This window comes from Crinia signifera, chromosome 1 (assembly GCF_055691185.1).
Source record: "Crinia signifera chromosome 1, ASM5569118v1, whole genome shotgun sequence".
Lineage (NCBI taxonomy): Eukaryota > Metazoa > Chordata > Amphibia > Anura > Myobatrachidae > Crinia > Crinia signifera.
This window is the reverse complement of record NC_139217.1, coordinates 179,952,920-179,978,730: the sequence shown is the minus strand read 5'-3', so window position 1 is coordinate 179,978,730 and position 25,811 is coordinate 179,952,920. Positions and strand designations below refer to the sequence as shown.

Genomic DNA, 25,811 nt, shown 5'->3' with positions numbered 1-25,811 from the left:
CTGAGCTGTATACAGTGCAGAATAATATATTACCCTTTGGGATGTATTTGCGATTTAGGGGGAAATTCAGATCTGCACGCTATGGGCCGAATTAGCTCCCCCAGTCAATGGTGGGGGTCTGTGCATTTGCCATTATGCACATGTTGAAACCCATGGAGTGAGCACTGTTGGCTAATTTTTAATATGCTGGGCGCTCGCTGCCTGAATGACAGGCAGGGGTCATTCCAGCGGGCCCGCCCAGCATGCTCACAAAAAAGGTGGGTGCGCCCATACAAATACTGGGCCGGCCCATGAGAACAACTCGGGGTTGGACAGCTGACGTCACTTGACATCAGCACCCACTCCGATTTCTTCCATCTCCGTCCAGGATAAAAGTATAGACTTACTTTTTTCTACGAAGGGAGGAAAAATAATTGGATGGTGAGTGACCATCAAATGATTTTTCCTCTGTACGGCCGCATGCAAGCGGATGTGTAAGCGTACAAAACCTCACAAAATAAAGTTACTGTTTAGCATTCCCTGTTATGTTAGAGCAGCGCCGCTGTGGTAGAGACATGTCCATAGATATTACTGTAAAGTAGAGCTGTGTGGGATTGGATTTACTCAGTTCTCAAATCCGGATCTTATTGGCTATCGGCTGTCACATGTTTTGGATAGCCATTAAGATCCGGATTTGAGAACCTAGTTAAACCGAACCCTTATAAATCTACATTAAAGGGACAAATTAAAGTTATTTCAAATCTGAACTTTTTGATCATTTCAACTACTGTAATTGTGTGGTATTTGTATGTTCTCTACCTATGTTTGCCTGGTTTTCTTCTGGCTGTTCCAGTTTCTGCCAAATTTCAAATTCATGCTGGTCGGGTAAATGGCTGTTGTTGAAGTGTGAACAGATTGCAGGGGACTGTGGAGAAAAATGGCTGCAAAAGCCTACAAGAGAAACTGGATAATGAAGGCGTTTTCTTATTACACACAGTGGGATTTTTTGGGGAAATGTAGAATAGTAAAAGCGTATTGTAAAAATGATGTGATGGAGCAGTGTACCTTGATTAGAATTTGCAAGTTTGTGGCATTTTATTTAAAGGATTTTATAGGGTGTGTTGTTACGGGAGTTTCTTGTGGTGTGCAAGGACGCTCAGCCATTCCATTTAAAAAAAAAGACTGTCCAAATCAATAAAAAAAATAAGCCAATATGCTCCTAGACAATGTGGTATAGAAAGTCGATGTTCAGAATGCTTACACCAGTATGCCGACATAGTCTGAGTCATGATGTGTACCGAGTGCTGACAAGGTCAAATTCAACATTCACAATGCTGACAATGACATAACGTCAACAGTGTGAATGGTGACAGCATGTTGGCGATGCGTTTTCCCACTGACTTCTGCACTAAACGGCAGCCTAATCCTAAACTCATCTATTGACATCATGAATTTATACCAGACTGATGATTTAAGGATTTGTTACATTTGTATAAATACAGAATGTAGGGCCTTATTTTGGTTCACTCTTTCTGACAAAATCCTTCTTAGATGGACAAAACCATGTGCACTGCAGGGGGGCAGATGTAAAATGTGCAGAGATAATTAGATTTGGGTGAGTTATTTTGTTTCTGTGAAGGGAAAATACTGGCTGCTTTATTTTTACACTGCAATATAGATCTTACTTTGAAGTAAAACCCCACCCAAATCTAATTATATCTGCACAAGTTACATCTGCCCCACCTGCAGTGCACATGGTTTTGCCCATCTAAGAAGGATTTTGTGAGAAAGAGTGAACTAAAATAAGGCCCGTAATCTTATATCAGTTTGTGACAAGTGATGAATGATCAGCCTATGTGAGCTTTTATTTATGTACAAAGTGGCATCTAGGTGTTTTAATGATAACAAGGAGAATTATAAACTCATGGACTGTCAAAAGATAACATGTTTAAAATAGTATATTCAAAATTCTATAATTACAAATCCCCTAGCTACAATACAGGAACTTACACAAAGCTCTGACCTTTTTATGACATGCCCTACTTTGAATAAGCTTAAAAAAAAGTACTTCCAAATAATTTAGTAAAACGTAGTAATGTATTAATAGTGACAATTTCACTGAAAACATTGCTGAGTTATTTTGCTGCTTAGGTGAAAGTTTCCAAGTGCAGTGACCCCAGTTCTACATGTGAAGTCACTGACTGACCGCACTTTGCTGTTTAATATCTGACCTCATATGACTACACTTACTGGGCATGTATTATACTCATCTGCTAAACTTTTTCTGAAAATCACATGCAATGTAAAGGTGTACTCACTAATGCTACATCTATGGCAGTACTTGGTTATAGTTTTACAGTTGCTGCAAAAATCAGAATAAGAAAAAAAACACCCAACCAACCTGATGTGGATTCCTGGAGTTTTTCTCTCTTCCTTTTCTTTTTTTTGCCCTGCAGTATCAAAAAAAGTGTTGTTATATAAGTGTAGTGCATGATCACTTATTAAGTTTCCAGTCATTTTTAAATACTTAAAAAAACCTTTAAGTTATTTTATAATAATAAGTAGCTAGTTTTGATGTTATAATGTTGATTTCATATTTTAAGACTCCTAGATAAGCAAAATAAATGAAAAATAGTTATCAGCTGCCCTACAAGTCAGAGATCATCGTCTGAAATAATGTTAAGTATGGCATGTATAAAGTACAAAGGCCATATTTCTTTATTCTGTCCCTTAAGCCAGCAATTTTGTTTGTGTGTCTGCAAATGAGCTTCTCCTCCGAAGGCGACAGAGGTGCTTCTAGAGAGAAAGAGGCCTGTGTGCGGACTCTAGCAGGGCCCCCTCTTCTCTAGCCAGCAGCACAATACACTCTGGGAACTAGGGTCATAAGGTGAACTAGTGCTGTCCTAAAGTCTACAGCCCAGTGGTGTAACAAATGCGGAAGCTATTGCTGGGGCCGCCACCGCTGACGAATATGTTGCTGCTGGACGGATGCCCCCCCACTTCTAAAATGGCTGCCACCACACAGCAGACTTTTATCAAGGATGCTAGAGGAGGTGGTGACCTAATTTTGCATCCTAAATAACGGTCTGCTTTAAGGCGATGGCCATTTTGGAAGTGACATTCAGGAGGAGTGCCGGGACCACAGACAGGAGGATCTGCTGGTTCCGGCAGGCAGCAATGAACCGGGCGCACTGGCTGAGGTGAGGGCCTAAAGTTTAGTTGCGGGTGGGGGGGGGGGCCCCAATTTCAAGTTATGCCACTGTTACAGCCCATGCGCAGGTCTCCAGGAAAATGGCACATCTGCCATTTTTTCACTGATTTTCTTACTGCGCATGTGAGCAACACACACACCAGTAAAATGGCCACTGCACTATTTTCTTGGTGATTCATGCAGTGCTGCCTATGTGGGAAGGTACATTTTGCAAAAAATGGGTGCAGGTTGTGCAGTGTGAGTCCCCATGGACCCTTTGTGCACCACACACAATGCACCCATTATATATATGCCAGTGTAAGTCAATGCAGAAATTTGTTCCATTAAACAGCAGTGCTCTAGATCACAATGACACAATTCAATGCACATTGAATAATCAATCCCCAGGATCTGGGAGTTAGGAGAAATTCCCTAAATTCAGAATAGCAAACAAAATTAAGGCTGGTACACAATTCAAGTCAATTTGCACTGTGAAATTGCTGTGCTCCCTTTCACGCAGTAAGGAAAGTCCTTAATTTGTATTCTCTGCACCCCCTGTAGCTAATTTCAATAACTGCACTGCTACAAACATGAGGTGAAACTTGCATCTACTGCGTGCTTTGCTTTGAATGCACTCATCCTTCTACAGACTCCTGCTGCACCAAAAATACTGGTATCATGTTTCATAAACTCATACACCCAAGCACAAATCAAGGCTCTAGGCAGGTCCTAAGCAGGCTCAACAAGCATCTTGTGCCCTGTTACTTTCATTTTATATGCATGGGTCCCACTTATATTGCAAGGGTTTGCTTAGTCCTGTGGTTCCCAAACATTTTTGAATCATGGCAACCTAGAGTACCAGAATTGTTTTTCGGCACCTCTAGGACAAAAGTTTTTTATTGAAGTTTTTTTTTTAACAAAATAGTAAATTAAGTAAACTGTGTTTACATGTCATTCTTAGGGTTAGTTATGTGGTGAGAGACAGGATTTGCTTCTGTTTGTCCACATAATTTATGATGGGACACCACAAGCACTAGTTTTGCCCATTACGCTGACCAATATGAATTTGAATCATTTGTGGACCACCAACCAGAGGCCCCCCAGGGTGCCACGGCACACAGTTTGGAAATCACTGGCTTAGTCAAAAGTTGACCATACATCAAAAATCAATCTTTGACAATTTTTTGATGGCTGCCCTAAACTATTCTGATGTATTGGCTTCCCCAAATGATAATTGTGATACAAAAGTGAACACAATCCAACAAGCTGGGCTATCAGCAATGGATTTGACTTGCAATTGCTAATGTATGGTGGTGATCAGTCTTTTGTGCGACTGGTTTTGACAATCATACAATTCTTCCACTGCTAACAATCACTGCTATAGAGATTATAATTAAGTGGTGTATGGGCATTTTCAGATTGGAAGATCCAATGTGAATATGAAAAAAATCTGCAAATCACAGGTAAATATCTGTAGTGTATGGGAGCAGATTGTACAATTAGGAAGACTAGATTGGCCAAATGGTTCTTATCTGCCATCACATTCTATGTTTCTATAGAAATTGTGCAATCGTGGAAGAACGAAAAATTTTCAAATCATGGATTGCAGATTGCTGATGCTTATGGTTACCAAATCCAGGAAAATCAGCGTCGGAAAAAAAAGGATTTCAAGTAAAAGAGTTCTCATGGCAAATCAGACAATGCCCTGGAGAACCAGTACTTTAGCTGCATGTCAATGATGTTTACAAGTGCTGCTCCTATCTGTTCTCATAAATTACCTACTTATGACTATTACTCTGTAATCTAATATTCCAAGCCAGTTAGCTCTCTCTTCTTAATCTAAAATGCTAGTTAAATTAAATAAAACATCATATGCCATGTGCTTGAGGACGTAGATGCTCTGTCTGTGGTCCTTATGTCACCAGCTGGAAGTACTTGTTCAGTGGTACAATCATCCACTCACAAAGCTCTGATGTGTACACAAGTACACATTCTAAGTTGCCTGATTTTGCTGTCAGCAGTAATCTCAGCTCTACTGAAAAGTTACATTTGTACTGCTTGACAGTGATCATATTGATAAAGGCAGCCCAAATGGTGACTAGTAGTACATTATCCACCAAAACAGCTCTCTAGTCAGCAACCAAAACTGTCTGAACAAAGGCCTCCCACAGTCATGTAAACTGTATTTCTGCAAATTGACAATTCACCTTCATTAATAAATGCACTGAGATGGTTGCAAGGCAACTTCTGTTATGAGAAGACAGTCATCCAACAAAGGCTTATACTAGGTTGCGGCCTTGTCTTTTACTCACAGGGTTAATACATTGCTTGGAGAGCAGCCCAGTTTTGCAGCTGCTGCAGACCTTGTTTTAAGGCAACCTGACGCCATCATAGTGATACTATTTGTTGCTTCCACCCACTGTCCAGCTCTTAAGACACCTTCACTGCCATCTACCATGTGTCTGTTACGTGCACTCCACTAACTGGAGAAAGGTTCTCTTGTGTATACTATTCATATACCTTGTTTCAGTTCTATTAATGTTACTATATGGCTATTCCCTTGCAAACTCATAAACACGTATATATGTAATCAATATTCTCTTTTCAGAATAATCTGCATGCATGATTTATGAATATTTACAAAATGGATAATACGTATTACTTAGAAATATATATAAATATATATACATTTTGTGCAATGCAGACAGAAGTGTATTAGAAGATTCAGATTTTAAGCAGACATCCATAAAATAGCTGAATTATAAAATAATCTTGAGAGCGTGCAGTCTGATTGGCATGCATTTACTAGCTAAAGCCATTACACGGTAATAACAGAAAACAGTGTGGCAGAGCTGGTGGCAGATCAATGACAAGCACAGATGTCAATCAATGGTTGTCTCACTTCCCACAGAACAATAGTGATTGACAGCATCCTAAAATATCCAGCTGAGGACCTTGTTTCATTTCTGCAAGCTGGCATGACAGAGTGGACTAGTGGGCTTTCCGTATACTAATAGGACACAGCATGAGAGCCATTTATTAACCACTTATACCAGCATTTCCAGGCATCTACCTCCCACTAGCCAAACAAGAAGATGTTACTTGTCAGTGAACACCGGCAACATATTGGGGGGTCATGTATTTGTATGCAGTACACAATCTTGCTTCAGATCTTATACACAATGGGAGGAATTGCATTGTTGGTGAAGGGAGTGAGTTGCCATTGCCACAGCGTTTAATCACCGACAGTGGAAGACTGTTCCACACTACTCGCCTAGTCTATAGGGTAGCGAACACTTTTATGTGATGGTGGGTGTCACCAAATTTGCCCACAATGGCATAAATATTACTGATTTACATGAGATACAGTGCTAAATCAGAAACAGCGATGGTTGCAAAGGGAATGGAGGGTCAACATACAAAACCTAAGACGCGGACAGACATGTTTTACAGTGCAACATTTTTTACTCATTTGACCCTCATTTAGCTTTAATTTACATTTCCAACCAAACTGGCAATTATTTCGTCATCTTTCAGTATAAAGGGGGTATTCAATCTGTGGCGACATTTTCGACAGGTGGATATACCTGCTGCACTCGCCTGTTCAATGTTGCTGTGTCTGACAGCATTGAAGGCTGTCCATTTTAACTTTAAAAAAAAGTAAAATCTGTTTTGTTGGAATGGCTACGGATTGTTGAATCTGACAATCCACGGCTGTTTTTGCAGATCTGCGGACTGTCCGACTCTCGACAGTCGGAGCATTGAATTCGGGAGCTGCCAAAAACATCATTCCGACAGCCGGAATCCAGGATTGAATACTCCCCCCCCCCCCAAACTCAAACTTAAACAGTATGAATACAAAATGCTCAAACTTCTAAAATCGGCAATTTTTTACAAAATGACTGCTTCATTGTACTGAATGATTCATGCTGGGCAGTGGCTATTAATCAATATAGACCTTGTGGATTAGGGACTAATTTTCCAGAAACATAAAGGGAATTACTCACATAGTTGTCTCTTGCAGACCAGCCTGGGTAGAGCTGCATGTGTAGCTGCCGTTCTTTGCGGGCTAATTCGTAATATTTGGCCTGTTCTTCACGGGACAAAGCGTGCCACTGCAAGAAAGGGGATAATGATAAATTAATAAGGGAACCTCAGTTCTAAATCTAGGAAAGTAACAGAGGACACCTTCCGTTAACCACCCAGAATATGTCAATTAGATTAGATTACCGCCAGATTTCAAATATTTATCACAATCAAATAAATGAAAAAAAATTTCATTAAATAGGTGTTCCATTTAAACTCATCATTTTCATTGACCAGAAATGTAAAGTAGGCATTGTATTATACATACCGAAATTAATCTAAACACACAGTTATCTCTTCCAGTGAAACAGGTACCATTCTAGTTTATAGTTTATAATTAAGCATAAGATACCATCTCGGTATTGATGTCTGCATTGTATCCATTTGCAAGCAGATTTTGTTTCTTGATGTTCAGGGTAATACTTGGCTTTTCATTAAATCATTATTTATTATGAGTTATTTGTATAGTACACACATATTCCGCAGAGCTTTTACAGAATTTGGCCATTTACAACAGCCCCTGCCCCAGTGGAGCTTACAATCTATATACTCTAACACATATACATACACATATTAACTCTAGAATTCATTTTGTAGGGAGCCAATTAACCTACCAGTGTATTTTTAGATTGTGGGAGGAATCCAGAGTTACCAGAATTCCACGCGAGCACAGTGGGAATATACATTTTTATAAATAGCAAGGTGAAGTGAAATAGAATAATTAAACAGTATGATTTTATTGTTGAAAACAATTACACATTTAAAATGTATGGGGCTGTGAAATCGTTTTTTTTTTTTTTCTTAGCATAAGTGATGTACAGTAGGCCATAAAATCAATGGCAAACCCTTCTAAAATGTGTCACTATAATCCAGTTTTATGGTCGTCTTTCCAGCCGCAACAGAGATGTGCTTGAGAAGTGAATAGGCGTTATGTTGCCATGGAAAGCACTATGCTGGCCGCAAATGTTTTAAGTCGGAAAAGCCTGACTGCCTTAGGCGTGAAGATCATTTATATGAAAGGGGTGCCTTATTCCAGGCAACACGCATTATGTAAATGCTAAAATATAAGGACCTGATTTAAAGGAACTAGAAATCAATGACAAAGAACATTGTGTTTACAAGAAATGTATAATTATATACCTAGTTACACAGTTATAGACGTGATCTATTGCTTTCCCATGTCCAAAATAGCCTCTTTTGTGCTTAATGGGTTTGCCACACAATCTCATGGTGCCAATCATTAATGCCTACCTCTACTTTGTAAGACTCCTAATTAGTTCATTGCCGTGCTACAACCACTTTTAATTACATACTGATGTTTACTAGTGATATTAGTGATCCTTTACAACTGGAGAAGGGCTATTAATTACAGGTTATGTCAGACCCTTCCCCCTCCCAGCTATTAATAGTCAATGTGTTTTACACTATTAACATATATAAAGGAAATAGTATTATATCAGTGACATTTTGGGGGAAATTGACTAAGTTGGAAGTTCTATTGTACATGGGATGTTGTTATGGGCAACCAATCAGATACTATCTTCAAGAACAGTGGTTCTCAACCTCGGTCCTCAGGACCCCCCAACAGTTCATGTTATCCAGGTCTCCACACAGAATCACAAGTGAAGTAATTAGTCCCACCTGTGTCAGTGAATAATGAGTGCACCTGTACACCTGCAGGGTGACCTGGAAAACATAAACTGTTTGGGAAGGGGGGGTCCGGAGGACCAAGGTTGAGAACCACTGTTCTAGAATGTGCTAAATAAATAAGAAATTGATTCTAATTGGTTGCCCATAGCAACATCCTATGTGAAATAGATCTCCCATTTAGTAAATGTCCCCCTTTGTTTCCTATATGCAGTAAATACTGCATGATCATGTACCAGATTAATAACAGCAATGCATTGTGTAGCATACACCATAGTACATTGCAATATAATGTAACATGTATAATATATAATTCAAGGGGACAGTCTGGAACCTGATCGCTAAAGATAGGCCTTCTGGCAGTGGGGCCTAACGAGGTGCATATGGGCCAGTCCTACCAATGCGTCATATGTTTTAGTTCATATTCGGTTGTGTATTATTTTAAAATCGATAAAGAGTTTATTAAACAGCTAAATATGCAATGATTAAATCTGAGTTCTGCTTTTAAATCCAAGTTCCGAACTGACAACAGACTCAAGTAAGGACTGGTTCCACTTGTAACCTCAAAGTGACGCTGAACTGGCACTCAATTTGGAACCCCTAAGTTTGGGTGCATTTGTATTTCAGGAAAAATGAACCACACATCTCTAGTTATACTTTTTAGCAAATCTGTTTGTAATTGTTGTTCTCTTTCTCTAAGCTACTGAGATCATCACCAAAATGCCACTTTTGGGTACGGGGTGCGGTCATTTGGTCTACAGCATGATGGTCGACTGTCAATAGGTCGACACCATTAGTTCGACATGGGAAAAGGCCGGCCTAGGTCTAGGTCGACATAGGAAAAGGTCGACATGGTTCTAGGTCAAAAGGACATTAGTTAGACAGGTCGTTAGTTTGACAGGTTCGACAATGTCTAGGTCGACAGTTGATAGGTCGACATGGGGGTTTTAACTGTTTTTTTGAGCCAACATGTGCCGACAGGTGGTATTTCATGCCCTACCATCCACTAGGGTGTGGTGGGAGAACAAAAAATGTGTGCCGAGCGCAGCGAGGCACTGTGCCCGACGCAATGCGAGGGGATGTGGTGCACTTGAAACTGTGTCCATGTTGACTGTGTTGACATTAAGGTCAAAAACCAGTGAAAAACCCCATGTAGACCTTTTGACTGTTGACATAGAGATTGTCAAACTAGTGACCTGTTGAACTAATGACCTTTCGACCTAGAACCATGTCGACCTTTTCCCATGCCGACCTAATGGTGTCGACCTAATGACTGTCGACCATCATGCTGTAGACCGAATGATCCCAACCCTTGGGTACTGTACCTAGATTACAGATTGGTTACACTACAGAGCTTGGCAAGTAATAGGTGTAGGTTTTCTACAAACCATTCACAAGTAATAAAGACACAGTAATGAGAGATGTTGCACCGGCTGTACAAAAATGAAACATATTCTGCATTCCAAGCAGGTTTAGGAGATCACTGAGGTCCAGTGCTGGATTAGCATAAAAGCAGCAACATGAGGTTGTCCAGGGGTAATAAACATAGCTACATCACTGGTATTAGGGGCATATAGCACATAAGAACTGTTTTTTCAGTGTGGCATAATGTGAAATGGGAGAACCACATTTGTGGTGCTGGGAGTATATACAGTGTGTGGTAGAACTGGTTGACAATATCTAGGTCACCATGCACAATGTGCACACATGGTAAACAAGCAACACAGGCAAAAGCTCGACATGGAAAGGTTAACAAAAGTTTTTTTATTTTTCAAATTGGTGTCAATGTTGACCCCTGAGCACATGGACCCCCAGTTAGTATATGTATGCCCTCAAAATGGCTCATCTAGCGCACCATGCTTTGGGACACTTTACCAGTCCCAATCCTGTGAGTATGAAAAAGTATGAGAAAAAAGAATCCCCAAAAACTTATGTCGATCTGTTGACCATAGCCATGGCGACGTGTTGCTTGTGTGAACCTTTTCACCCTGTCGACAATATGCTGTTGAACTTTTGACTGTCAAACGAGACATTGCCTATAAGTCATCTACACATTACACATTTCAAAACATCGCCAGTATATGAAACTGTAGATTTTCTGATAGGGTCCTCACAGACCATAATCCAGTCCTGCTCCGGTATGAAAATACATCACATGAATAACAAAATGTACAGATCCAGACATTTATGTCTCTCACCCCTGATGGGAGATAAGAACCCACCTATTCTGCCCAAGTATATGTACACACTTACACACTAGCATTTTTGTTGTTAGGATCCAATTAACCTACCAGTATATTTTTGGATTGTGGAAGGAAACTGGAGTACCTGGAGGAAGCCAATGCAAACACAGAGAGAATATACAAACTCCACACAGTTAGGGCTATGACCTCAACACTGTAAGGCAGTTATGCTAACTAGAACAAAGGACTCCGTTTATTACAGGAATCTTCAAATATTTCTGACGGAAACAGCTTCTACTTGTCATGAAAGCAGTATGTCTTTAACAAAACAAAAAAAGGAAACAGGTGGAAAATGTACTACAATTCATGTTGACCTAACTCCAGTCTGTAATGAATTTATTGTGTTCTGTCCCTGGGCAAAGCTATAAGTGGCTGCAAGGGGTGCCACTATTATAAAGCACAGAGGCTTATGGCAGCCTGAAAGAAATTGGATCTGACCCATTGACTGGCCTGAAAAAGCAACTTGTCTGTGTTCACATAGGGGTTATGGGGCGATGTGTGATGAGCAATGTGATTTAACTAGATTAATCTAGAATGCTGGATATTAATTAAAAAAATACAAATACCTTATTACCATCATATTTTAAATGGCCGCCAGAATCCTGAGGTGAAGAAGCCTGCGCTCCGGGAGCAGGGCTTCGTACAGCATGCTGAGCGCAGGAGCCTGTGCTTTGTTCTGCTGCTCCCCAAGAGCTGGCCAGTTAATGATGGGAGGGGGGGGGGGGGGGCAGACTGGAAATCAGTCCCGGGCCCCACAATTTCTAGTGGCAGCCCTGGCCCCTGCACACGGAGCAATGTAGGGGCATTCTCGAAGCGATCTGAAATTGCCCCATGTGTATTCCCCATTAGTCTCCGTCTCTCCCTCTCAGTATACCAACTCACTTCCATTTCACCATCACAGGCACAGCTGACCTAATCAATGACCCCGGTTCTGTCGGTGACAGGACCAAATCTAGAAAGAGGTGAACAGGCAAAGCAAAATCCCTGGAAGAAGCCCAGGGGCAGCCGGGCAAAAACGGTTATCATTGAACCTGTGTGTTCAATGAAACAAAACGTGTTTTTTTTTTTTTTGTTGCTGAGAAACTATGTTTCACCAGAGGTAATTGGATCAACCTCTTAGTGACAAGTAGCCATTCATTTGAGATGTATTGTTTGCCCATAGTTGCTCATAGTTACACTAGCCTGGATCAAATGCATGCTCAGTTAAAAATATGATTCCGCAAAGCAGTCTTCAGTGCAACTCTGAATCAAGCCCATTGCGTTTTAACATATGTTCGTATCTGTAAACAGTGGTGCCACCAGGTGCCCTCTGCAATGTGCTCCGGTGCCTGACATTAGGAGGCCCAATGGGGGGGGGGGGGGGGGGGGGTTGTGACACCATGAGTCACTACACCGGGTGACCCCAACCCTAGTGACGCCTCTGTCTGTAATGTATCTGTGTTATATTATGTGATAAATGGTTGTGTTAAATATAACTTGAATGTTTAATTTTACAAGTGATTTTATACAGTAAACTATAATAAACTAACTGCATGGCAGGGCTTCTCCTTCTTCTGTTACTTTGATTCTTTCAATAAAAATCCTTAATGTCAGTATTATATGATTGGAATGCCCCGATATTACCAACAGAGACAGCAGCCAGGACATCTTGTTGGAAAGTGAACAAAGTACTTTCATAGAGCAATTTTGTTTTTGGTACATTATAAATGAATCTCCTGGGACATGTAAAGAGCAGCAGCAAATAAAACGTTGCAGGTTCACTTCCTAATTTACTCTGTATTTACAGGTTGCCAGGCAATACCACATCATGAGTGAGAGCCAGTGTGTTAGGAGTCCAGTTGTCAGTGTTTTGTAAAGTAAACCTAATTTTAACAGACAGAGCAATAGTAAACCTAAAATCTCACCCTTCTGCCAAGAATCTGATTGATAGCAGCACTTTCTTTAAGCGTACACTCTGCTACAACGTTTGCTCTCATCTCTTTCATATACAACATGAAAGCATTCAGCGGCTTCTTTATATGAGGTCTTTTTGGCTCCTGTTCTTTTCTCTGTTCATGATGAGATTTCCTAAATGGTAAAAAGAGACACAGATAAGCACCACTGAAATCAGCACCACTGAAAACATTGCAAAATATTGTAATTAATTATTTAAACAATATCTAACTTAAATTTCCTTATTTTCTCCACCATTTCCTCCACCCTCTCTTCTTAGTCCATCTAATTTTGGACTATTATTAGTTTTTATGAACACTTTTAACAATTTTCATGATAGGGCAAAGCCTCCATGCTGCTATCATCTCCTAGAGACGGGGTTCATTTAATAAGATCTAATTTTCAGGTATGAGGCCATCTTGACTGGGAATCCCGTATACGAAATTTACTAGACACAAAAATTGGTAGAGTTTGCTCAAATATGAATGAAAATCACAGCAGAACACACACATGTAGACCATTAACCAAACTCGCCCAATGTTGTCATGCACCCATGACAACAATTCAATTTACCATTATTCATTTCAGAAAACTCTGCCATGAATTCAGCTGAAATAATACTGCTTTCAGCTGCCGTGTTTGCAGAAGCATGTAAGGATCAGTCAGATCAGTGCAGTGCTTCTGTGTGTAAATTGTGAAAGAAACAGTTGAAATAAGAAAAAAATTGTATTTGGGTCCCCAATCCTAAGCATAAACAAACCCAAGACTCTTTGAGCCAGTACTGGCCTGCAACCTTTATACTATATATGTCACATTCTGGTTGGTCTGAATAAATCGGAAGCTTCTGGTCTAAATATCACTAGAAGTCTCATCCGATTTGCAAGTGAAACGTAAAAGTCACAGACCATTACATTGGCCAAGTTCCAGAAAGAAGCAATTTTTTCTAGACAAACTAGACCAACATTTTTAGTCACAATTACATACATAATATAGGCATGCTGTATAATATTATAATCAGCAGCAGCTGTGTGTGCAGCTAGTTAGCATCCAGATGCATTTTACGGGTAGTAAAAATTAAAAATTTCATGTAGAGTACATGAGCTATTTTTAAAAATGTTTATTTATTACAAAGGTGCTTTTATTATGAACATGTAAGTTAATTTAAACATTGCCGATTAAAGCTCACCCAAACAAACCAGCTCTAATTATGTCCAACTTTATAAAGCTGTTTTGCATGAGACTTGCTAACTCCCAGTACTTCTTGGCCTGCAACTGTTATACTGGTATACTATATACGTCCCATTTCGGTTGGTCTGAATAAATCGGATGTTATCTGGTCAAAAAAACGCAATCCTGAGAGCACGGCAGCTTAGTAAATAAACAGTGCTGTGGAATATGTTTGTGCTATTTAAATAATTGGTAATAAATAAATAATAACCAATCCTCAATTTAATTTCTCTCAGGCAGGGATGTGGAACCTTTGGCCCTACAGCTGTCATAGAACTACACATCCCAGCATTCCCTGCTACAGCTTTGCTATTTGGCCATGCTTAATCTGTTGCAGGGCATGCTGAGATGTGTAGTTCAACAACATCTGGAGGACCAAATGTTCACTATTCCTGCTATAAAGCATCTCAGTTGAAGTAAGCGGACCATCAGTATTTTAGGCTGCAATAAAAAGCTCACTCACACGTGCATTAAGTCATTGTCATTATGGTGATGTTCTTGTTTAACCTGAGGATTGACAATAGCAGGGTGAGGGATTCCAGTTGTATGATGACCCGGAGGACCAGGAACCATGTGATGTGAATACCTATGAAAAAATATAGAGAGGTAAAAAATATGACATAACTCAAAGAGATCCATTTTAAACAAATCCATTTCTAACTGCTTGAAAGTCAAATTTGTATACAAGTTCAACAGCAGGGACATTTGTACAAGATATCTACATCTATTGACCAACAATAAAGCTTATTTCCTGTTCGGTATTCTGTAGATATTCAGTGAAACATAAATGTATAAATTATTGTGCATTGAGAGGAATATTTTCACCATATTTGTATGTTTTACCATAAATAAGATATGCCATTTACTGTCAATGCTGATATAAATGAAATATCATTCAGATCCAAAGACTTCAAAGCAACAATACCCCCTGTAGACAAATTATCAAGATAACATGCTTAACTCATTGCAGGGCTTTATAAAAAGAGGCTATATGAAGAAGGAATCCATCACCACTTCAACAGTAATCGTTTACCACAAATACAGGGGCTCAATATTTAGGAAACTAGTGCAGTCTGCACAATGTGCTGCAGACCCAAGGAACCAACACGAGTACAACTGTGGTTTGTCTAGTACAAAATCAAAGAAAACATCTGATTGAACCAAAAATAAAAAATTGAGACACAAGCCAACGAAATTTAGATTAATTAAGATATTTGTATAGTTTTATACATAAATATAATATAGAAAAATCAGAATCAAATCAAAATATGCAGAAATATGATAATATAATATAAAAACAACCCCACAGGTACCAACCGATACAACTCAATAAGGAAAAAAAAAGGAAAAAGAGTCTGTCAGACCCATTAGTATTTCCTAAGGCAGTGATGGTAATATATTAGTTGATTAGTAGTAAGAAATAGTCAGTCATAAGAGGCACATTGGCAGTATAACCTTTTGTAATTAAAATACAATATAATTGCAATATAGTTACCACTCGTGATTTGTCTTTAAAGTGGAGCAGGTTCCCGAGTTTTAAACTCAGTTAGTGGAACCAGCAACTGCTGGTGATCGTGTAGGTTCACTCCGATCCATTTGCGGTCACTGTAAATAGGACTACAGTCTCTGGTTCACAATTCACTCATAGGTGTGCTAGCCATCAACGGGTGAGTAGGCCAAGAATTGATGAACTCACGTGCTTTACCGCCTACGTCTATCGGTGGCTTTCTTAAAGATCACTTGATCGGAGGAGGATCGGAGTGAACCTACACGATCACCAGCAGCTGCTTTTAAAACTCGGGAACCTGCTCCACTTTAAAACATAAACCACAAATGGTAACTATATTGCACTTCAATTACAAAATGTTATACTGCCAATGTGCCTCTTATGACTATTTCTGAAAAAGTATTATTAACATTACTATCACTAACAAGGATGGCTTACTAACTACTAATCAACAAAAATACTACCATCACTGCCTTAGGAAATACTAATGGGTCTGACAGACTCCTTTTCCTTTTTTTCTACTTATTGAGATGTATTGGCTGGTATATGTGGTTTTTTTATATAATATTATCATATTTCTGCATATTTTTTTAATTGATATGTATAAAACTATAAAATATCTTTAATTAATCTAAATTCTTTGGCTTGTATCTGTATTGCTCCTAGCGTTGTCTTAATTTTAGTTTTTCATTCTTTCTATTGGGAATGAGTGATCCCATATAGATAGCAGCTGGAGTGGTATTATCCCTTTTAGTGCTCAAATGTTTATCCTTTATCTTTTAAACATCTGACTGGCCTGCTATCATTTACACACTATGGAGTATATTCAATTGATGCCGGATCCATTCCGACATTCTTTTGCCGGAATGGATCCGGCATCCATTATTCAATTCAGCGGGCAAATCCGGATTTCAGATTTGGCCGATGATTGACACTCACCCAGCCAGCACTCGGACTGGGTGAGCGCGGCAGCGGGAGAAGGTGGGAGCCTGGGAGGGAGCCTGGATGGAGTGCTCGGCGGAGGCTATGTACGGGAGTCAGTGGGAGGGTGCTGGAGAGTGCGGGCAGCGGCGTGAGGGTAAGGGCTGCAGCGTACAGGAGGACAGCGCTGTGTAAACTGCTGCTGCTCACACTGCGCCGTCCTCCCTGCCTCAATCTGGCATTTTGTTATGCCAGATTGAGAATGATGGAAACACAGCCAAAACCTTTCAGTTTTGGCTGTGTTTCCGTCAAAAGAAGGCGAATTAGCGGCTCTTCCGTCAATCCACCTGCGGGGAAAAAAAGCTATGATTGAATAGATTGGAATCCCTTCCGATATATTCATGTCAAAAACTGCTGTCTTATCGGCAAGACGGCAGTTTCGACCTCTACTGAATATACCCCTATATGTGCATAGTGCACATTGCACCATTCTAGCATACAGTATAACCCACTTTTTGTTTCTTGATTTAGGTTTTTCAAAACAGATACAAACAAGCATCAACAATCTGGAAACTCAATCTAAAGGCCCATACACACTTGAAGATTTTCATTTTAAAAGACTTTGCCAAAATCTTTGATAGATATATCTTTCACCAAAGTAGTGCGTACACACTGAACCATTTTTCCCAAAGAGCAAGAGATTTTCAGAAGGCGAAAGACTTTGCTGAAAATCTTTCATTATAAATGGGCTGGGTTTGAATTCCAAGGGTTCCGACGTGGTAGTCCTCATCGCATCACCTGCCAGCCTCCCCCCGAGCGATACCTCATGGAGCAACGCGGCGCCCGCATCACACCCCCTTCCCCAGTGAAGAAAGTGGGGCGCTACCTGGCCATATAATATATATATATATATATATTATAATATATATTATAATATACATATTATATATATATATATATATTATATATTATAATATATATATTATATATTATAATATATATATATATATATATATCCAAAGTATAAAGCAGCACTCACAATATTCCTGGAGACGCTTGCTGGGGTGCCAGATGAGCCCAGGCTTCACAGAGGGGATCCTAAGTGTGCCAATCCATATCCATACAGGGAAATAGTATCCACAGAGCGCACTCACCAGACTTCAGAAAAGAGAGTTTAAAACTTCCAAACTTTAATTCATCCTCTTAAAATTCAACATGATAGTCGACGTTTCGGGCCATTGCACGACCCTTTTTCAAGACTTTGTTCCAGCCTGATCTCCTGCTGTCAGCGATGACACTATCCCCCTGCGCTAAGCCTTATATGCCACAGAGTACGCCCATCAAGATAAATCTCCAGCCTATCCAGGCCAGCAATATTAAAGAAAATCAGCCGTTAAGTTAATCACATACCTGTCCGGTGCCCGTGTTCCCGCCGCCCGCTCGTGGGGTGGCGTGCGTGTCACACAAAGTTCTGTATCGCCGCGTCTTCCGTGCGGCGTGCGTTCCAGAAGAAGGAAGTAGTCATACAGACTTACTTCTGGGCGTCCGGTCAGGTGGTGCTTTGTAGGATGTGACGCTGCTTGCGTTCCATCCTCAAGCCGGGTACGTGAGCAAATTGCTTCCTGCGTTCCACCAAGGCGGAAGCAGGTTATCATAAGCTAAAGAATTTTTATATTACGTTACAAAGCGGGCATGTTTATTGTAAAAAAGTAACTTCTCAGCAATGATCTTATTGCTTCCTGCATTCAACCAAGGTGGGAGCAGGTTACTGAAAAATATTATAGTCCAAAAACGGGCATAATTATTGTGACAAAAAACGAGCCTTTCAACAGGGGAACCGGGTCATCGCTGTCTATTACATCAAATTACACATGTCATACAGTTAAAATCAAGTAAAGTTAAAATACACATATTCATGGAGAGAACAGACCAATCAGTCAGTCATCCCCAGAGGATGGGGATGACTGACTGATTGGTCTGTTCTCTCCATGAATATGTGTATTTTAACTTTACTTGATTTTAACTGTATGACATGTGTAATTTGATGTAATAGACAGCGATGACCCGGTTCCCCTGTTGAAAGGCTCGTTTTTTGTCACAATAATTATGCCCGTTTTTGGACTATAATATTTTTCAGTAACCTGCTCCCACCTTGGTTGAATGCAGGAAGCAATAAGATCATTGCTGAGAAGTTACTTTTTTACAATAAACATGCCCGCTTTGTAACGTAATATAAAAATTCTTTAGCTTATGATAACCTGCTTCCGCCTTGGTGGAACGCAGGAAGCAATTTGCTCACGTACCCGGCTTGAGGATGGAACGCAAGCAGCGTCACATCCTACAAAGCACCACCTGACCGGACGCCCAGAAGTAAGTCTGTATGACTACTTCCTTCTTCTGGAACGCACGCCGCACGGAAGACGCGGCGATACAGAACTTTGTGTGACACGCACGCCACCCCACGAGCGGGCGGCGGGAACACGGGCACCGGACAGGTATGTGATTAACTTAACGGCTGATTTTCTTTAATATTGCTGGCCTGGATAGGCTGGAGATTTATCTTGATGGGCGTACTCTGTGGCATATAAGGCTTAGCGCAGGGGGATAGTGTCATCGCTGACAGCAGGAGATCAGGCTGGAACAAAGTCTTGAAAAAGGGTCGTGCAATGGCCCGAAACGTCGACTATCATGTTGAATTTTAAGAGGATGAATTAAAGTTTGGAAGTTTTAAACTCTCTTTTCTGAAGTCTGGTGAGTGCGCTCTGTGGATACTATTTCCCTGTATGGATATATATATATATATATATATTATAATATATATATATATATATATATTATAATATATATATATATATATATATATATTATAATATAATATATATATATATATTATAATATATATATATATATATATATATTATAATATTATATATATATATATAATATTAATAATAATATTTGCTGCATTTAAATACATTGGTGGCAGTGGGTAGAAATATCTAAACATTGGTGGTTGAGCTGGGCAGACAGCACTTCTGTGCTGTCTGCTCCGTGTTGTGCAGGGAGGGGGCGGGGCCAGCCGGGTGTTTCACCTGGCCGGGGAGCAGCAGCAGCAGCAGCCGGGCGGCCAGAGGGAGAGCGCAGGGAGCCGTGAGTATGACAGGCGGGGGCGGGGGGGCGGGGGGGCAGCGGGGCGGTCCGCCGGGCTGAAAGTGGTTAATCTTTCAGCCCGGCAGGCGTACACACATGGCGATGATGGATGAAAAACCATCCATCATCGCCTCATCTGCTGGTAAAACCAGCAGATGAACCACTTTCCTAGCGATGATGCGGGAGCGCGCATCATCGCTAGTGGGCAATCTCTGGGTCATACACACTAGGCGATTTTGAGCCGAAAATCGCTCAAAACGGCTGTTTTGAGCGATTTTCGGCTGAAAATCGTGAAGTGTGTATGGGCCTTAAGCATTTTACCATTATATTCTTACAATAAAGACGATATATATATATATATATATATATATATATATATATATACAACAATATCTCTAAAATTGCGCTTCTATGAACAAGTGGTCGCTGTTCAGACACTAAGGTTCCCTACCAGCAGGAACCAACAAATTTCAACAACCCACAATAGTGTCTTCTTGCGCCCTATGTACAATATGTAATGTCCATTCTAATATAAAATAAAATAGAATACAATAGAGAAACGCTTGTAGCTTCTGATTTTCTGGAAAATATATATATATATATATAAAAAATTTTTAGTGATATATACAAATATATCCAACTAAAATAATCAATTTCGGGCACTGCTATGGTAATTAGCATTAAACAGTGTAAAATTGAGTGTATGTATTATTGTTGTATGTGTGCTTTGAACTGCTTACATTACATTTTGTTTCCTTTCGATTAGAGCTGCTTTACACTTTGAACTGGATTAACATATTTAAAAAGAATAGTTCAGACAGAATAATTGATTCATTCCTAGCCGAGTTGGCTCAATCAATTCAGTTCAAACAGGGTTATTGATTGGCAGATTCCATGTAAAAATGGCTTTAGAAGCCGCAGGCGTCTATAATGCCTCTCTCCTGACAATCCCAACACTTAATGAATTGTCTTTATTGGGGAGAATAGGCTGCAGACATGAAATGGAGGATTGAGATTATTCTAGTGTAAAAGATTAGGCATTATGATTGTCAGCTATTGTAGTTCAGAGATAACTGCAGGCCATTTTAACACAAAGACAAAAACATAGAGGTAAATACAACAATATTTTGGGATTAATCTTTTTTTTCCCCTTTGTGAAATCCAAGATAAACCAAAAAACTAACAATATTATTTTGTATTTTAAACTATTGATGCATTGACTCTAGCAGGTAAATACTACAGTAATACTATATTCATAATATAATATACTCATAGAAATTAATAACAGCATATAACCCTACAGGTCCATTTAGATTGCCCTTTGTGTGTATGTTTTTTCTTTCTATCTCACTTTGAGTCAGATGTACTAAGCCTTGGAGAGTGATAAAGTGGAGAGAGATCAACTAGATTTAAGAAAATGTTGGATAAATACCTAATTGATAACAACATTCAGGGTTACAACAATCACATTATGGGTTAGTAGGGAGAGTCGTGACCCTGGCCCGTCCTCGGCCTGCTCGACGGTTATTTGGCAGGCGGGATTCAATGTCTCGCCTGCCGAACGACAAAAAGGGGGGGTGTCTCAGAAAATGGCCATGGATCGTCGAGATACGTCGTGATCTTGACAATCCACATCCATTCTCGGCAAAATGGGCCTGATTGCTTTTAAAGTGGGGTCCGTTCTGCTAAGATGCCTCTTCAATGCTTTTGGGAAAGACAGTATTGAATAGGCACCCACCACTATTTCCCCCTGTCGGAAATAGCAGCAGGGGGATTGAATACCCCCTAACTCTTTTTTTTTTAAAAAAACACAGGTTGAACTTGATGGACGAATGTCTTTATTTTACTTAACTTATTACGTTACCAACCAATCAGCTCCTGACATTTTTTCAAATACATCATGCAACATGGCAGTGGCATGACAGTTGGCTGGTACTTTATTTCTCAGTTGCGGGGTTGGCGTAAAATCAATGGGAGTTGAAGCTTTCCATTTGGACATGTGCAAACCCATGCACTAACCATACAAATTATCATTAGCATAATGTAGTGAATAAGGCTTGTGGGCCTACACACAAATACTGACACTTTGTGGGTGACAGAATTAGCCCCTGTGTGTCGTATGAGACTGGTGTGTGGAATGCTACTACTCTGCCAGCTCGGAAAGCACTTAGTCATAATGATGGAACCTAACTGAGCAGACGCACTAAAGGGACTGCTAAAGGCTCTTTCACTGTCAGATTTGATCGTGTCCTACTTGACTGCTTCTCCGATTTTTGTGTCTTCAGTGCCACACCCCCAATGAGCAATGACATGATTATTCATGCACCATGTCCATAGTGATGTGTCATCATGCAGGGAGCTATAGTAAGGTGAATAGGGGGACCTAGTACAAATTTGACAAGGATTTTATGCTTACAATACATTGCATGCTCTATTTTCAGCAATTAATCCATCCTATAACACAGAGGAAGAGACAACCACTCACTTTAATATATTGACTAACACCGTGTTCACACTACTAGCGTCATGAAAATGGGTTTAACTGGCATTTACGTGCCAGGGACTACAGCGCCGGGCCCCGTTCTCAATGTTAAGGAAAATTTCCGGTTGAAGCAGTTCTACCAGCTATTTGCCTTTTAACACAGGTGTTTTTGCAGTGTGAACGGGTAAACCCATGTCGGCATACCTGGGTCTCCAACCCTGGTAAAAAGCAGGGTTGGAGACCCAGGAATTTGAACATGTGTTGAACCATTCGCACTGAAAAAAATACAGTGTTAAAAGGCAAAAATACTGGGTCGACATGCTTGACCCGCGAATTTGCATAGCCGTGAGAATGGGGTATTAGAGCGATTTGAGAGAAAAATGTTTAAACTGTGTACCTGACACATACATTCCACGTTCTTACAGACTCTCATTTAGATCAGCAAATCCATGTCTACTTAATCGGAAAAGGACACTAACTGACAATTTAGCAGCCGTTTCCGACAATGCAGATTCGGCTTTTAAAATAGCCGAATCTGCAGTGGCTACTCTAAACGGCCCAGATTAAATAGGTCCTGGAGGATATTTTTATCAGGAATATCAGCGAGGATTGAATACCCCCTTACACTGGTGTTATTATTTTTAGCAAACCTGTTACTATTTACTAAAAATAGTAAACTTTTATACCAGTGTAGTAATGCATATCAACCAATCAGCAATAAACTTTTATAAATCAAGTTGAAGTTAAGCTAGTGTTAGGTTGCTTTGGACTACTACATTTGTAATTTTTCTCTTAACCTACTAAAACATAAAGGAATAAAAAAAAAGAAACCATACTGTACATTACATTTACTGACAGTTTCTGCATTTTATTCTTACATGTAGCTAGAACATATTTTTGATTGTAAGCAGCTATTGTTATTGCAAATCCACTGGTAATACTTTGTATAGAATGTTGTACACAATTTATGCTGGGCACGATTTGAGATTTTGATATGCCCATGAAAGGTAAAGATATAATTTTTTCGTTATTATTATTATTATTATATTATAACAAAAAAAGGTAATTGTTTAGTTTCACGGCGGCAGCATGACAGCGCGCTACTTCCGGGTCTGTGTCCCCTTGCGGGGCTTGGTGGCTCGCTATGCTCGCCACACTATCTAAAATCAACTCCATGCCAACATGGATAGTGGGGGTATGAACTATACATGTTGGCATGGAGTTTCTTTTAGAAAGTGTGGCGAGTGCAACCCGGAAGTAGCGAGCGGCCATGCTGCCGCCGTGAAACTAAACAAGTACCCCCAAAAAAAACTAAGAATAAGAACCAAACACACAATAATAGCAATGTGACGTTAGCAACAATGATTTTATGTGTACCTCAAATAAAATATATTGAACAGGGAATTTGATGTGAAAAAAACAACTGCTACTGCAGTGTCAATTGAGGCCAACAGGTGGTGATATAGAGTCAAATTTTCTTTTCCCCAACATGTATTAATTACAGCCTTAAAACCACTTATAGTAAGTTAGAAAGAACAAATAATGTAACGCAAAGTGTATATTGCCATGTCTAAGCTTTTAAAAGTGTGGCTATATTAAGTTGGAATACTGGTTGATAATGGTGTACTTGATTCTGAAATAAAAAATAAATAAATAAAAAAAAAAACATTGCTAATGGCAAACCCTAAAGCACAGCTCTGTCCCTCAAATCAGAACCATGTTGTGGTTGATTTCCATGTAAATCCTAAATGACTGGAATACTTGGAAATCACCTGGTTTTCTTTCTATATAAATTAGGAACAGACTGCGGAGTCCTCAGGATCTGTTTCATGCTTCAGACTGGGGAGAGAACTGCCCTGCTCCAATCCACATGATCACTCTAGCACGGGACTGTGGCGGTGATGGAGGGGGTCAGTAACAGACAGGAATAAATAAATTAATCAATTAATTCATTCAATAAAAATCTGTTTTAACATAGATAGTTGGTATTCAGATAGAGCTATGATTAGCACACAATTCCTAACAACATTACATAATTAGGCTCATGCTATATCCAATGTAAAGGACAGGAAATGGGTGCACACTAACTACGTGACAGAGTATTAGGTCCATGCACACTGGGCGACTATGCCCAGTGTGTATAAACAGCGATGATCGCTATCATTGCTAGGAGGAAAGCTGCTGAGTGCATACACACTGAGCAGCTTTCCCCCTGCCCGGAGCCGACGGAGGGGAGAGGATGGCTTTGCATAGCACAGCACTATGCAAAGCAGTCCTCAAAGCCGCTCATCTGTTGGTATAATAAGCAGATGAACGGCTTTCCCAGCGATGTTGCGGGAGCGCTCACCCCTTATCGCCGGGGCATACACACTGGACGGCTTTGAGCTGAAAGCCGCTCGAATATGCTGTTTTGAGTGACTTTCAGCTCAAAGTTGCTCAGTGTGTATGGGCCTTTAGAGTAGAAATGTACAAAAGCAAATGTCCACCGTGCACAAAAACCTAGGAAACCCTCCATCTCTTGTAATCACCATGAGAAAATGCATGTGCTGGACTGTTCTAGATAGCTTCCCAGGTACAGGATAGAGACAGGAAAAGTACAGTTTAAATAAAAAAAAAAATACAAATTTTTTGTGCAGCAGAACCCTGCTCAAACCAGAATAATCGCAAGGTTCTGATGTCTTGCACAGTTCCTGGTTTACTCACCTCTGACTCACTCAGTAATGGTCAGTTCTCCTGGGATCGACATCCTGGAGAACGTGGAATGAATAAATAAAACAAGAAGTGCATAGTATCCAGAATGAGAATGAGAACCTCATGATTAAGCTAGTTAACAGGATGGAGGATGGTTACAAACAAAATAAAAAACAATGTTACATGGAGTTCTTCTTTAGATAACTCTAGTCAACTTGATGTCTCATCCCCTTACTCAGCAGACATAATAAGTAATTAATCTTATGCAGACATTGATTGTAATCTCTGTTTCTGACTCAGAATGGGGAGTAAAGGGAGAGGTGGTGAAAAGAGACCTTAATCACAGGTCTGAATGATTCAGTAGCATGTCTAACTTAAATGTCCTAATGTGTAACAGGGCCTACACACGTAGAGATTTTGCTGAGCTATCTGAGCGATGCTAGATCATTCAGATTGCTCAGCAAGATCGCTCAGCACACATCAGGGCCGAAACTAGGGTTTTCGGCGCCCGGGGCAAGGCAGTCTTTGGTGCCCCCCCCCCCCCCCCGCTATCGATGCTGCTGCGCGCCGGAGGCGCGCCGAAATTTTTTTCGGGGGGCGTGGCCTAATTGGGGGGCGTGGCCTATAATCGCCCCCATTTTGCCGCTATGGGGGCATGACCCAGAGGCTCTGTGAGCCTCTAGCCATGCCCCCAGCCCCCTGGCTGCGGGAATAGACGCTGTGCGCATGCGCACAGTGTTTATTCCCTGCTGCTTA

General features: G+C 40.3%; 1 protein-coding gene across 3 annotated transcripts in view; it reads right to left on the bottom strand.

The window, feature by feature from the left end:
- Nucleotides 1-25,811, bottom strand: part of LEF1 (lymphoid enhancer binding factor 1) — a 135,991-nt gene that overhangs the window by 39,623 nt on the left and 70,557 nt on the right. For 2 of the 3 annotated variants that reach the window (XM_083178516.1, XM_083178524.1), the window contains exons 6-9: nt 14,768-14,890; nt 13,050-13,212; nt 7,177-7,284; nt 2,381-2,429 (exon numbers count right to left, since the gene is read on the bottom strand). In XM_083178516.1, coding sequence (XP_083034642.1) covers nt 2,381-2,429; nt 7,177-7,284; nt 13,050-13,212; nt 14,768-14,890 — 443 coding nt within the window. Of the gene's footprint in view, nt 1-798; nt 931-2,380; nt 2,430-7,176; nt 7,285-13,049; nt 13,213-14,767; nt 14,891-25,811 lie in introns of all 3 variants that reach the window. The other variant, XM_083178508.1, reaches the window with a different exon arrangement.